General features: G+C 32.2%; 1 protein-coding gene across 1 annotated transcript in view; it reads right to left on the bottom strand.

Moving 5' to 3' along the window:
* LOC101633391 (putative COBW domain-containing protein 7) overlaps window positions 1-13,223 on the bottom strand; it is a 33,579-nt gene that overhangs the window by 18,253 nt on the left and 2,103 nt on the right. Inside the window, exons 2-5 of the mRNA XM_012721668.1 lie at window positions 8,362-8,421; window positions 7,206-7,243; window positions 2,354-2,400; window positions 1,085-1,171 (exon numbers count right to left, since the gene is read on the bottom strand). Of these exons, the coding sequence (XP_012577122.1) occupies window positions 1,085-1,171; window positions 2,354-2,400; window positions 7,206-7,243; window positions 8,362-8,421 (232 nt within the window). The remainder of the gene's footprint in view (window positions 1-1,084; window positions 1,172-2,353; window positions 2,401-7,205; window positions 7,244-8,361; window positions 8,422-13,223) is intronic.

Here is a 13,223-nt window from a genome sequence, read left to right on the forward strand (position 1 = left end):
AACCTGATATCAGCAGAAGTTATAAATACTATAAAAGATCATTTCAAGCCATTACACACAAGACTCTATAGCCATTAAATACTACTATTACTACTACTAAAAGTCACTGAATATGTCTTTGTATTATGAAAGTCATTGAATATGTCTTTGCATCATGACATTAAGTAGTTTAGGTCTTAAAAAACAATTACAATTCAAAACAAAGTCCCTAAACTCTAACTTCATTTGAAAAATCCACACAACCACTCAATCAAATCTTTGAACTTATATTTAAATATCAATCACATTGTCCTATATTGGTTAGCCTTGGTCATGGACACTGGAGACATTAAAACAAGCTGATAGACAGGCATAGCTAGCTGACAGTTAAGGAAGACATCAAGTCAATGAGAATTCAGGGACAAGTGAGTCTTCCTCTGTCGGAAAGACTTCACAGAGGAGATGGGGAGAAAAATGTTGGAAAGTAGGCTCGAGAAAAAGGATAAAATTTCTAGGGGGGGGCGGGGAATCAGAGATAATAAAGGAATTCAAGGATTCCAGAGTGAGAGTGAGAAGACATCATGAGTAAAGAAAAGATTTGCAAAACACATCAATGGGAAAGTAAGTAAATAATTCTAAATAAAGTTAGGGAAGAATCACATTGCAAAGAGTCAAAGAGAAAAAAGGAAAAGGATGGAGAGCGAAGACCTTATCATTTATCACCTTTTAACTATATTCTGTGAGAAACAGGAAATACTACATATTACTATTTATGTGACAACCAATTAGGCAACAAATATATGTGATTTCCTGATACTATTTGAAGTAGATAAGCCTTGAAACTTAATTATCTATATGTAAAGATATTTTGTGTATAACTGTCCCCATCTGCTGTAAGTATATATTCCAAGACCCCCCCAGTGAATGCCTCAAGCTGTGGATACTATGGAACCTTATAGATACTGTTTTTTCTTATACAGATACAACTATGATAAGCTTAATTAATAAACTAGGCAAAGCAAAAGTGGATGAAAAATTAAACAAGATAAGGACTACTACTTTAGTAAGCTTTGGATTTGTAGGTACTGAACACATAATTTTGTACCTAATGTTTGCTCTTAATTTGTTTAAATCTTCTTCTGGAACCAAGTCTGTCTTATTGATGATGATGATATCTGCCAAAGCAACTTGCCTAAATTAGCAAAGAACAAATGTGAAAGGAGAAATGTTAAGAAATTAAAAATAAATAGAAATACCTCATTCACATTAAACTGCAGCTATGAACATATTATACTCTATATGGTGACTTGACTTATTCCCAATCTACTTAGTATCCTTCATATAGTAAAAATGAATTGTATTCATCACTATATAAATTCAGATTTTCCATTATTCATTCAAAAAAAATTTACAAAGTACTTTCTTTTGCCTCTCTGGAGCTGCAAAAATAAACCTCAAAAATGAAGCAATCAAGAGGATGATTTTCAACTTATTAAATTGTTTATAAAGAAATACATCAAATTCAGATATTCAATATGGGTAGAAACAAGTCACCTTGGATAAAACTGCCAAAGAAAGACAAAGAATAAATTCATCTAATATGAAACTACATTAAACAGTTTTGGAAAACTATGGTTCAGTAAACATGTCAGGATCAAGAACAAGTCTTTCTAATGGAATATTACTCAGCAACCAAAAAAAAAAAACCATGCCTTTTGCAGCAACATGGATGGAGCTGGAAAAGATCATGCTTAGTGAAATAAGCCGAAAAAAAAGGAAAAATACCGGATGGTTTCACTCATAGCAGGAGTATAATGGACCAGGAGAGAAAATAACAATAAAGCTATATACCAGAGACATTTTATGGGGTGGACAGGGGGATGGGATCAAAAACAGTAGGGGGGAGGAAATGCACTGGACTATGGTGATGGCACACAGGTGATTGGGTGATGGGAAGCCCACAGGGATTACAATTGAGATGGAAAAAGGCATAAAATGATGTAAAAATAAACTATTATATTATTTTTTTAAAAAAAGAACAAATGTCTTTCTTATCACTACAAATATATGTTATCTTTGTAAAATAGATTAAACTACTAGACTGTTCCTAATTCAAGAATTATATTACCTGGAGGTATAACCAATTATTTCAAAGAATGTGTAGCTAAATTCTCAGAAATGGTTTAAAATAAAATTTTTATATATTAGACTACTATAAATAGTTAGCTAGCAATAATTCAAATTACCCATAGGACAAAACTTAAAAAACATTCCTTACTAATATTTTTATATTTTTTCATTTCATTTTTGGTTTTCATATTAATTTTCTCTTTCCAGTTAGCAGGTAATCAACATATACTTTAAATATGAATACCTAGTAGCTTCATTGATAAGGCCATCAGGTTTTTCTTCTGTTAAATGCTAAAGAAAAACAAAATTTGTAAAAAAAGAACATTATAGTTCAGATTTTAGACATTTTTTTCTATTTATAAAACTGTCCTTGTCCTATTCACTATTACTTATTAAAAAAAGCTTTCAGTACTGAGAGTATACTCTTAAAATTGAATATACTTCCTTCTGTTCCTTGTCCACATGCCCCACTCCCCACCCCAGATTCACATTTCATGTGAACTCAGTATTGGGCCATAATATTCTCCAAAAAAATTAAAGTGTGGGAGAGATACAGTCTTAATTCATGCCTAAAAATAATTTATCATTTAGAAGTTCACATTTACGTGATATGGTCTCTCCAGAGTCAAGATGAGTCCAAAACAACAATAGGGGTCTATGAAGTGGTTTGCATCTCTCTGGAAGCAGTTACTATTTTTTATTTTTCCATATTTATATCCCTAAGAAGTCAACGATGCCATAAAGTTCATCTCTGAAAAATCATGTTTGACTTCATTACCTTAACCTTCAACATATGTCCCCTCTCACAATTAAAAGCCTGCTAAGGTTTAAAGACTAGTACAGTGAGTCAAATTTCACAAGTTATTATGTCTTTTATGTACACTGTCTCATATATTAGTCTTCTGTAACAACTGTGTGAAATGGCCATTTTCCTCATTTTACAAAGGAAAAACTAAATCTAAAAAAGTTTATTGTAAGAGGACATCCTATTATATATAGGACTATCTTTATTTATTTTTGAAAATTATTTATGCATACAAGAGCTGAGGTGTAGGCCACAGGTGGTGAAGGAGGTGAGCAGAGTGGGGAGCAGAACAGGCAGATCTACTGGAATATACTGCTGAGGGAAAACAGTCGGCAAGATAGGGGAGAGGCATGTGGAGCCAAGTGGGTCATCTCCCTGGCAGGGTGGGACTCAGGCTGCAGTGCTAGAAAGTGCTGAGGGGAGACCGTCTGGGGTTATCTTTAAAAAACTGGAAATGTGCTCAATAGCAGTAAAATAAACATATTTAAGTCTTATAGAGAGTTAAATAATCCTTTTTTGTTATATAAGGCCTGAATACATGGTTACACAAAGGTATCACATAAGCACAAGATTACCTAAGAATTATATTCACGATAATTTCACAAAATCACTTTCACAATTCACGTGAAGGTAGATCATGATGACATTTGGATGGTTTGAAACCTAAGAGTTTATTGGTAATAACTTGATTTAATTCTGTAGAAAAAAATTGTACTAAAAAAATTCTATTTTAGGGGAATAACTATTGTAATGATATACTGATCTGCACTTAGAAACAATCCTATAATTCAATAGCAGATCCATTTTGAAATTATGGAAGTCACAATACTTAGAGAAAATCATATCAAAACTCATTCTTGGCCCTCCCTGGTGGCGCAGCGGGTTAAAGTACAGCACTGAGAAGCTAAAAGCCACTTCCGCATGAGTTCGATTCCCGCCTGCCCGGAGGTGATCACATGGCGTGGCAGACCTCTCCTGACCCACCCGCTGCTCCCCTCAGCAGTGTACTTCGTTGATCTGCCTGTTCTGCTCCCCACTCTGTCTCTGGTGAAGCCTCTCACCGCCCCTGAGCCTCTGGCCTGTACTCCAGCTCTGTATGCACAAATAAATAAGTCTTTAAAAAAAAAACCAAAAACTCATTCTTGCCAAAAGACCAAGTTAACTACCTTCGCTAATTACTCTTGGCCTGAAGTTAAAACAAATCCTATTGTTATGTCCTAACAAAAATAAGGCTAATACAGTCCCTGGAATAGTTTTTGGCACCCAAGCTCAACAAACATTTGTTAAATAGATCTTTTCTTAACACCCCCTATTTGCTAAAATAAATACATGGAGGTTGTTACTTGCAAAATTCTGCACAGCATTCAGCAACAACTCCCCTTCTATTCAGGAGTACATCAACTTAACAAGGATATATTTGTAGCAAGCCATCTACATCTAATTGATCCTGTAATAGTGAGATTCTTTTAAAAATTGTAATTATTTTTCAAAATTGTAATGTAGGTCTTCGGGATGCCTTATTTACATATGTATTATGTAAATATTTACACAACATTATCTTATTTACACAAGATTATCTGCTTGTGAGTTGGTGGGGTGCAAAAATGCATGGCAAGAAAACTAGAGAGTTCTTTTTGCATTCCTATACCTACATCGAACTAATAAAAACAGGAGTTAAGAAACTCACATTACTTAAAAATCTTCCACAAAGCTAGCTGGGTGTAGATTAACATTTTACCATCTACAGAGATACAGGAAATATCAGCTATTAAAAAAAAATGTTAAAATTCCCCAAAGTAAAAACTATTTATAGTACCCATATGTAATTATAGCAAAAGAGATAAATGTCCTGTTTTACACGCATGTAAAGCTATACAAGCATAAAGAAATAGTAAATGCAACTAATATTTTCTCCAGACATCAGTACAGCATTTACTTATGCAACTCCTTGTTTCCCTAAGCCAACTTTGCAAAAAGACCAAAATCAAGATGAGCTCTGAAAAGTTTTATGTTGTTTTCTACCTGTTTAGACAAAGCAGTGGAACTTTTTTCAAAATTATTTATATACACACACATCCCTAAAGGATTTCTCATGTATATCTAGAGATTGTGGCTTTTGCTTATAAATCAAAAAAGAGAAAAATAACTATGGTACTAATTAATTCAACACATTCAGAAGGTTAAGGTTCAACCCTCCAATTTAGCATAACACAAGAAATAACACCATTGTAAATATAACTTCAGTAAAGATTAAATATAGGGTGTCCTTTCTACAGAAACAAAACTAACTGTGCCAAAATAAAGCAATTAACACTGTTGCTGACTGAAATGAAAATAAATCTAGTGTCAAAATGCCTGCTGTCATTTAAAAACAACAGCTATTTATTTTTCAGTAGGTAAGTTATAGATCTTACACTATTTTAGCTTAAAAAGAAAGTATTGCATAATGCCAGTCTATTTATTTTTCTGGCCTTTTCAAGCCAAACTCTTTCCTTACTCAATTATTTCACAGCCTGTGCAATATAACAGAAGAACCAAAAAGAAACCTCTCACTTGACCTTTTTTGTGTAACTTCATTCATCGATTCTATTGCATTAAATGCTGTCACATTTGTAGAACTGAAAAGAACAACGTCAGTAGCCTGGGTGTCAAGTCCTGAGAATAGAGAGCTGTCATTTGAAGTTGTCCAATTCTTTGCCCATGATTAAAAAATGAATATTTCAGATCAATGGGTGACAATCCTATTAGAGTGATAGCCCATGATATCAATTACCACTTCAGTTTCAATTTGGCTGGCTGGCCACAGACTTCCATTTCTCAGCTTTACTTGTGATGGGCTGGCTCTGTGAAGCATGACACCCTTAAATTGCTGCCCATTATCCAAGTGTCATTACTTGTACTGCCTCAGAATTCTCCAAATCACAAGCAGCTACTGAGGTCAAGCTTTGCAACCAGAGGAAATAGACAAGTTGGCAAATCTTTATATAAAGGAAAAGTTATTTATCTGGCATCTGACTTAGAAAATCTAAAGTTTCCATTATCCTGACAGTATGTCAGTTTTTGTGCAGGTATATTGATTTAATAATTGAAGAGGTTTTATCAAGGTGTCGGGGGGTTAAACGTTTACAGCGTTTGCATTATTCAGAATGTTGCTTTGTCTTTTTTTGGCTTCTATCATACAAATAACATATTCTATTTAACTAATCTTCACACTCATACACATAAATTCATTTCTATACTTATACATAAAGTTTGCCTTTTGGTATGACACTTTAAATCTGTTCTAAAAACAAAAACAAATGAAATGTTATCTATCTCATTGATATCCCACATTTAGTAATAAATTTATATAGGCAATTAATTCAACACGCCTGTAATAAACATTCAGAATAAAAAATTTCACCTTTTTCCCTATCTCTGGAAACATTCTGATAGAAATGCCATGATTTCAGAAGTCACTGGATTTTTTTTCTGAATAAAATTGTAATAATTGGGATTTTTCTTGGATTCTTCAAACTATCAAAAAAAATGGATTTAATAGTCTAAAATGGAGTTATCTCCCACCTTCTCAAATGAGGATGCTCTATCCCCAGGGGAACTGAGGGTAGTTATGGGGTACTGGTATCCATGTGACAAGCTTGCCATATATTCCAAGAAGATACTTTCATTGAAGATTTAAAAGAAAAAAAACATGCTTAAGAGAGTGGGTAATTGGATAATCTCATTCTCTTCTGCCTTTACTAATATTTCACTTAGAAAATTGAGAAACACTATTTTTCACTGTAGCATTATGTTTTTAAAGCTCTTACTAAAGGTATTTTATAAGCTGAAGTTCATCTAAGTACATTTAGGGACCTTAGTAATTACAAAAACAGAAGGATGCATTTAATGGGGTTTCCCTGCTTCACCAATGCTATGCATGTATCTAGATTTCTTCAAAAACAAGATAAAGTAACAATTTTTTAAAACTCTGTACCTCTAGTTTGTGTCTGATAGTTTAACAACAACAAAAGCTGTCATATACTTTATCAATGTCAATTTCCTCTAACAAACAAAACTTATCAATATTAGGGTACAACCTAGTGAGGAGTTACGCATACCCAAACTGAACCTTGCCTCCATCTTATTAGAACTATTATACTTCCAATGTTTATAAACATACATTTATTATTCAGGATACTTAAAAAAAAGTTTTTGTTAATAAAAATTTCAAACAAATATAAATGAGAAAATGATATAATCAACATCCATATTCCCAGCTTTTAGAACTCATAGCAATTTATCTACTTACTTTTAATCCATATTTTGAATCCACTACTGTTATGATACCTAGGAAGGAATAAGCTGTTTAATCACTCTTATACTTGGGAATGAAAATGAAACTAATCCATTTCAGTTCACAAATGATACTTAGTAAAACAAATATTATTTTTTCTCTTGCCAGCGCTGCTATTAAGTTCAACTCCACCATTAAACAGACACATTTAGGAGGTACTGAAAGCTTAACACTATTTTCAAGGCACTAGAGAAATATAAAAGCTTTAAATTATATTAATAAATAAATATTTAAAAAGCTTACAATCCCAAATATGGTAAGACAAATATCATTATATAGTAGAATGTGATACATTACATAAGACATGGGTTATTTATTGTTTATTTTCAAAAATCAAAATTGAGACTTTTCTTAATATATAAATTACTATTTAATAAATCTGACATTTTAGAATATCTTACATCTTTTACCAAGTCTACTTACACAAGTTTTTACATAGCATGTACCTAAGCTTCCTAATGATTATTTCATTTCACAATCTCTGAATTTATATGCTAAATAATTTTTTCAAAGAGTACCAGCAGAATATTTGATGAGGCCTAAGGAATTTAGCATTATGGGTGCCAAATAAAGGAGTTCAACTAAATGGATTTAAATTTCATACCTTAATTTATGAAAGACCAGGTTGAAAGAAAGGGAAGAGGTGGAGAAGGAGGGAACTTGGTTGCTGAACTAAGAAAGTATTTAACATATCCTAAGTGAAGTCTATAAATAAGATTGCCTGCAAGTGTTAAGGTAAATAAAGGTGGAGGGATGTGCTTAATTCTTTTCTCCAAGGAAACTGAAAACAGAAATATGATCCTCATATTGTCTGGCTAATTAAAATAAAAACTATAATATATTAAGTGCATAAAATCAAATAATTGAGGATATAAGAAATACGCATATTTTAAAAGGAAAATCTTAAGGCACTAAATTAGTACTAAGATTTGACATCTAGCCCTATCACTATTTGGGTCCTAGGGTCAATAGGAACAAATATTTCATCATGAAATCAAACAGATATTAAGAGATATACAAGGAATAAGAATTATAACATGAACAAAAGTGATCTTAACCATAAAAATAAAATTTTACTTGAAAACCAAAGAAAATTCATTTTGTAACTTACCATCAAGATAAATATCCATCCCTAATTCAGCATCAACCCAAAACATAGAAGCCACAGCACCTGAAATATAAAATATTCATAAAGGAAAAATATCCCTTCATACTGAAAACAAAATCCTATCCATGTTCTAAGTTGTCTCAATGGAATAAGTAGCAAACACATATATAAATTAAATATGAGTTCTTAATCCTCTTATGGAATTAGTGACAGAACCTGTAACTATTGATACTCATTTCTTCCTTTCTCTGCTTTTTCTCAATAAATAAGTAAATAAACAAACAGATCAACTCATCCAGTGCAAACCCAACAGTTAGCTTCTGCCAAAACTAATAATAATTTACGAACGGATACAATCAAATAATGTAGGTGATATGGTTGTGTACACAGAGGACTTTTATTTTCTTTCTGCTTAATAATCATATGGCTCACAAATAATGAATTATAGCTCTCAAGGAAAGCAAAATGAAAGAGATAATTCCAAATTATCTCTAAATAATTCTAAATTTTTTTAAAAGTCTACTGGTTTTATAGTAGAAAAAGAACAAAAAGTATAATTATTCTCTATGGCATTACACTGTTTAATACTGATATAAAATTTGGGTCTGAGTAAAAGTAGTTTCCAAATCAGAAACAAGAACTCGTTCTTAACAGAAACTGGCTAGGACCAAACCACACACCCTGATTAGTATGCCACAACACAAGAAAAAGAAAACTGACAGCAAAAAAAGGTATTTGATTTTTCAAACCATCACAGGTCCAGTTAGTGACAGGGCTGTCTAAAAGAATGAATATTAGGGAAAAACAAGGATAACAGAACTCATTCCAATGTCTGAAGCTGTCCACCAACCCTGACAAGATGTGGTCCTCCAAGCATCACTCTGTGTCAACAGTGAAATACCTGTCAGCTGTTTACAGTGATTACTCATGCAAGATATAGCAAGGGCCACAAGATCTAATGGTTTCCTGATACCTATTGATTTTTTCCCAAAAACTTAATAGTTTTCCAATTTGACTGAAATAGGATTTGTGAGTAACAGGGGCTGAATCAATGCCTGTCCTTTTCAAGGAAATTACTTTACCATGACAATTATTTAGCTTAGAACTAGAGAGTGTCAGTCTCATAAACAGGAAACAACTGAATTGCCAATAAGAATTTGCCTCACTTACTTAGCTAACAACATGACTTTAATTAACAAAGGAGGGGAAAAAAGTAATTCTAGTGAGAATATCATCAGTTCAAACTAAAGTAAGTCATTTAAAGAGGCTTTTAAAATTTATTTTAAATAAATCATATAAAATTTTTATATTGTACATAAGGCTGTTTTCTTGGTTTTAATATCACTGATTTCTATTCATATAAATAGCTTTTAAGTACTACAATTAACTTTTGTCTATTAATAAGTTGAACTGTAAGAATATATTATAGTTTTTATTTTAAATCTGATGTGTGTCTTTGGTATAACAATAAACCATACAAGAAAAGAACCATTTAAAATTTGGATGCTCTAGAAGTAGAGATAAGAAAATGAAGTTAATCACTGGTTCTTTTCCAGGGTGATTTTTCTACCCAGGAAATATATCACAAGGTCTGGAGGTATTTTAAGTTTTTTCAACCAGGGATATGCGATCAACATCTAATGGGGAGAAATCAGGGATGCTATTATCCTACAACACAGTAAGATAGTCCCTGCAACAAAGAATTATCCAACTCAAAATATCCAAGATTAATAAATGGATCTAGATTATAGAATCTCCTTCCTTTCTTCAACACCTAAAAAGCAACAATTTTAAAGCCAAAATTTTATTAGCAGTAATCAAATATACAACCTCCAGCCACAAATTTTTAAATGACAGTCAAAGGAAGGAATAAAATTCTACATGACTTATGGAAGTTCTTCATTCTGTGCTTACCCCCAAAAAGAGCTTTTTGGAAAACAGTTTAGAAAATCCCCTTATCAGAAATAGCTTTCAAAATGGCAAGAACTGAGGGTAGAGTAAGTAGTATAGGGAAAAGTCAACAAAAAATGCTTAATGGTAAAATTTCTAACCAGCTACACACTGGGGGCGAGAGAATGTGCCTTTCCTAGAATTCACAGCAAAATGAAGTAAGAGAGCTGAAGCTCAAAGATGTCAACAGGTATGAAATGCAACAGCAGAGCCTAAAATATATTTTGCTCATTTGGTTCTCTAAGTCACCATTTTGTCTCTGCTTTCCCCTTGTTGCTCCCAGCAATACTCAGATTTCAAACTAGGGTTCAGAACAAAAACAAATTTAGGTAAGAGAGGTAGGATATTAAAAAGATTTCACCAACTATACATCTGAGTAACTATCAATATATGTTCTCTGAGTTGCCAGTATCAAGCACTAACATGATAAAAAAAAAAAAAAACTAGGCATATATGTCATAACTCATATGAAACAAAAAAAGATAATGGGCAGGAAGGGAAAAAAGTGAAATAAATAGGGCATACAACTAGATTAGAACCCATTCCAGAAATAAACATAATCCAAGAATCCAAAAAAACAAATTTCTTGGGCTTCATCATAAAAAAGAACATAAAACAAACAAAACCTTAATAATAAATTCAAAAGCAAGATAAAGCAGAATAATATGAAAGAGTAGTTTACGATCCTCAAATAAGGTTAAAGGCAATACAACAGCATTACTTAACCAATTAATTAATTTAAAACATGAAGACAGGAATGGAAACTGATAGAAACAGATTACTAACAGAAAAAAAAAGACTTAAGGTAATTAAATAAATGCAGAGACAAAGGACAAATCAAAATAATTAAAATATGGAGAGCAAAAGAAAAGTAAAAATATGAAAATTGGCGTCACAAAGATCAAATAATTTGACAGAAACTTCTGATAATGACTAAGGAAAATGCCCCTAAATACAGTACTAAATCTACAGATTACGAAGTATTTTGCGAGTCAGGAAAAATGATTATGAATGACCTATATATGTATCTTGGTTATATTACTGAAATTCAAAGATTAAAAGAAAAAAATTTTAGTCAGTTTTCATGAAAAAGCAAATCACCATCTAGAAAAATCAGACTTTACCAGTTACACTTTATGCTCTAATATAATGACCATAGAGTTCTAATAAAAGTGTTCCCTAAGGATATCATCCCCTGATAAGCTATTTTTCAGGAATTAAAACAGGCAAAAATTCTCAAAGGACTAAAAGCATTGAAACACAAAACAAAAAAAACTCATAAAACCTTCTAGATGAAATAAGAAAAAACATGGAAAAGGAAAGCTAGTCAATCAAAAAAATACTAAGAGATCTTGGAACAATACTTGCAAAGTTCTGAGGGAGAAGAGATTGTAACCAAGAAATTTTATACCTAGCCAAATACCCTTCAACTATAAACATAAGTGACAAATATTTTCAAGTAATACAGTATGCAAGAATTCAGGAATATAGCATTAGTAGCTTGAAAATATTAGCTCATTTTAAAATTCCATCAATCCAGAAACTGGTCAATTCAGGAAACAGAGATGCTATCATATAGAATATCTATATATATCTAAATATAAAAGCAGACAACAATATCTAAATATAAAAGCAGAACTTTATAAACAAATTAAGATAGAACATAAATGTTTGAAACCTTGACAATAGCAAAAAACAATCAATGAAAACTTGGCCCTCCCTGGTGGCACAAGGGCTTAAAGCACAGCACTATGGAATATCACAGTGACTTTAGCATGAGTTTGATTCCCCGCCAGGGAGGTGATCCACATGGTATGGGAGACCTCTCCTGACCCACCCGCTGCTCCCCTCAGCAGCATATTTCAGTACATCTATCTGTTCTGCTCCCTTCTCTGTCTCTGGTGAATTTTCTCACCCCCCTCACTTCTGACCTGTGCCCCAGTTCTATATGTATAAATAAACAAATAATTAAAATAAATAAGTAAATAAAGAAAAGCAGAAGATGGGACAAAATGGAACAGTATTAATTCCCTCATCTTTTATTCTAGAGATATCAATAGACAATACTATGAAAACTAAAATGTCAAATTTTTAAAAAATAACATGTTCAATTTGTTGGTTCTTCATATATATATTTTTAATTCATACCTCCTGCACTGAAAAGTCATTTATTTGATATTCAGAAAATCCTTCATTTTCAAGTTCTTTTTTTTTAAATTCAAGCAAAAATAAATCATTAAAAATAACACAAAGAATATAATCCAGCTTTTATAAAACTATTTCTGTATACTTATACAGCTTTTTAGAATACATAACAGGGTTTACCAAACTTACAACTGTAGAAGAATCACCTGGAGAGTTTTTTAAAAACAGTCTGCTAAGTACCACACATAAGATATTCTGATTATTAGATCTAAGATGGGGCCTAAAAACCTGCATTTTCACACTCCCACCTGATTGTTTCTGTCATTTAAATGCCACATCAAACAGAACTCACTGTAGTGAAATTACCTGATTGTATTTCATCATAGTGTAAAATAGGATTATTTAAGTTTCTTTTTGTATTTTCTTAGGTATTATTTAAAAATTTTTTAAATGATGTTCCATTTTTTCCAAAATATAGAATCACTGTTCTCCAGAGAGTTTGAAACAAGAAACATGAATGCACTAATACCTACAGTTTCTTTAAAAGCTTTCTCTGAGATCTTTAACTTTTGTTTCATCTGAAAGGTTGAACAATATTTTAACACCTATGTGTTAAAAAAGTAACAAGAACCTAGACATAAGAACGGAAAGCATAAAATACCTAGAAGCAAAGATGGGTCAAACACTACAAGACATACACTTCAGCGACATCTTTAAAGACAGAGCACCCAACGCCACAATAGTGAAGGCAAAGATAAATAGATGGGACT

The sequence above is a fragment of the Condylura cristata genome, unplaced genomic scaffold (genome assembly GCF_000260355.1).
Source record: "Condylura cristata isolate star-nosed mole 26May11 unplaced genomic scaffold, ConCri1.0 scaffold00006, whole genome shotgun sequence".
Classification (NCBI taxonomy): domain Eukaryota; kingdom Metazoa; phylum Chordata; class Mammalia; order Eulipotyphla; family Talpidae; genus Condylura; species Condylura cristata.